This window comes from Oratosquilla oratoria, chromosome 20 (assembly GCF_046742065.1).
Source record: "Oratosquilla oratoria isolate Oo_2021 chromosome 20, ASM4674206v1, whole genome shotgun sequence".
Taxonomy (NCBI): Eukaryota; Metazoa; Arthropoda; class Malacostraca; order Stomatopoda; family Squillidae; genus Oratosquilla; species Oratosquilla oratoria.
Window position 1 is genome coordinate 20,757,290 of NC_134796.1, and position 2,684 is coordinate 20,759,973.

The window sequence follows — 2,684 nt, forward strand, 5'->3', positions numbered from 1 at the left end:
TAAGCGACAATCTTCTATCTGAAAGAATAATTTTCATTTTTGAAAATGTCCGCTCAACTTCTACTAAAGTGACAGGAGCATACTTAAAGTATTTTTCTGATACGCACTCCATCGGACTGCTTCACTTTTGGCGTTTTATAGCAGGTTGAAGCACTTGTGCCATGACCACAATAACAATCAATGATTATTATTGTGGTCATGGCACAAGTGCTTGAACCTGCTATAAAATGCCATTCCTCGTGAATTGTGCAAGTCATTGTTACAATGACTTGCACAATTCACGTGGAATGCAGATTAGGTACACACGTGACACATAGTTATACATTGCTACAATGTATTATAATACATTACTATTATATGTAAACATAACCCATTTTTAATTTTTGTTGGTTATAATTTCATTAATTTGAAAAAAAACTTTTATCTTTTAATTATATTTTAAAAAATTCCTCAATTATATTTCTTACGTTTCCTTTAATATGAAATTTAAAGAAAGTTGAAGTATGGCAAACTTAGTTATATTCATTATTTATTCAGCGTTACTTGATAATTAAATTATTATATGTTTAATGGTACAGATACGTACTATTTCTTTGTGCAGGTTTTATAGTCATTTATTGCATAATGACTACTTTTTGCCTTTGTGTCTGGTCAAAATAGCGTATATAGTAAAGTAGCATTTTTTGCAATAAATGCAAATTTTTATTTGCTTTTATAGTCGTAATAGCAATAATAGAATAAATGTTAGAAATCCGGGCTCTAGTTATAACAGTGAAATTCATAACTTACAAGTATACTTGTATCTCATTTGTCTTTTCCCATTAAGGGTATAAGCATTTGTTGTGGAACCATACTACTTCCCTGGTTCCAGTACATGGCGACCACTAGTGCTGGGCAAATACCGCTAATTCCAATACCGGAATTACCGGTAAACAACAATGCCGTTACCCGAATTACCGGTAAAAGACTCGTGAGGTAGTAGTGACGTCCCAAGTTCGAGTCGCCTTTATGACTTAAATCTAAACAAATTTCATCCTACTATGGTGTGTAGTCACAACTCAAGTTTTGTAACGTCGTCACTATAAAAATCCTGCGCTCCGAGTCGTTACTCCAACTCTCGTGGGCGGGGAGTAGGGAGGGGGTGCGTGTAAGGTCACAGCATTACCCATAGATCAGTCATACGAGCTCTGAGTTCTCTTCCGAGAGGGAAATAGATGTCGATCACAAGCCCAGCACGTGATCCAATGACCAAGGTGAATACTCAAGGATATATTAGATTTCATTGTCAACATATTTTTTATTTTTTTATTTCCTCAATTATTTTATCATACAAATTAGTTCATATTCTTATTTAGAAACAGAAGCATATTTACATTTTCATCACTTAAGCAATTTCGTCTGTCTGAAATCAACTCACCTGCTCGCGAAAACACTCGTTCAGATGGCACAGATGTGGCTGGAATGCAAAGGTAATGTTTTGCTTTTTCCTGCAATAAAGGGAAGGACTGTGAATGATTTTTCCACCAGCGTAGAGGATCTTCGTGTCGGGCAATAATGCCTTCCTCAAGGTACCTCCTCATGTCCACATTTGGTCCAACACATGCTGGTTGTACTACCTTCAGACACTCTTTCACTATCTCATCATGTTCTTCCCACAAGTCGAGCTGTCTTTCTGGTTGTGTTGGTCTCTGATGTTGAGCTGCTTGTGTTGCTGGAGCTGGCACAAGCTCCTGAGAATCACTTCGTGCACACATTGAGTTTATAAGCTTTTCCTGCACCTCATTTATGTTCCCTTTATCAACGAAATAAAGTTTCTTAAACCTTGGGTCTAACAATGTTCCCACTGCAAGAATAAATCTTCTCTCAAGTCCTGAAAATTTCCTATCTAATCGCGCTCGCACCTCCAGACCCAAAGGAAAAGTTTTATAGAGCTCTCTTCTATGTGCGTCCTTCTTTGAAAACATGCAACTTCGAAGGGCTTTGATCAGTGGAATGACTTTTGATAGGCAAGTCATTTTTTCTGCCGAAAGTTCTTTAGTCACCACATCAAAAGGTTGAAGGACACAGATGGCTTTGCTGAGACATTCTAACTCATCACCAGATAGGCACATGTTATTTCTACCTAACCTAACGCACAAAGTTGATGTCACTGCTTCGTGTTGCTCCTGGAACCTTTCAAACATATAAAATGTTGAGTTCCATCTTGTCTCCACGTCCATTATCAGTTTTTTCTCTCGCTTCCTTGTTGTATCTGCTGGGCACATAACTTGTCTGAAGCTTTAACACTATGGTGAAAGAATGACACAATCGCTTTCACCTTTTCTTGTACTTTCTTCACATCATTAGTGTTCTTCAGAGCATTTTGAACCACAAGATTCAGAGAGTGGGCGAAACATGGAATGTAAATTACATTCATGTCTTTCACTACTTTTACTATGTTGGGAGTATCTGTCACGATGCAACACACTTTTTCTAGCAAGTCCCACTCCTCACATATTTCTTTGAGTGCACCTCCTATGTTTTCTGATGTGTGGTCAACCATTAGTCTTTTTGTAGCCAGGAGCTTAGATTTTAGTTCCCATTCAGAAGATATAAAATGAGCAGTCACACTTAGAAATGATTTAGTTTGCCTTGAGGTCCAAAGATCGGAAGTGAGAGCAACATAACTTGCTCCCTCCAACTCT

At 37.6% G+C, this 2,684-nt stretch overlaps 1 protein-coding gene across 1 annotated transcript; it reads right to left on the reverse strand.

Annotated features, from left to right (window-relative positions):
* Positions 1-975: 975 nt before the first annotated feature.
* LOC143036049 (E3 SUMO-protein ligase ZBED1-like) lies at positions 976-2,381 on the reverse strand. Its single transcript, XM_076203306.1, has one exon. It carries the CDS (start codon positions 2,262-2,264, stop codon positions 1,335-1,337), a length of 930 nt encoding a protein of 309 aa, XP_076059421.1. The 5' UTR covers positions 2,265-2,381; the 3' UTR covers positions 976-1,334.
* Positions 2,382-2,684: the final 303 nt, after the last annotated feature.

Excerpts from the sequence above, each read along its gene's own strand:
- LOC143036049 (XM_076203306.1), bottom strand. The coding sequence starts at position 2,264 with ATGTGCCCAGCAGATACAACAAGGAAGCGAGAGAAAAAACTGATAATG.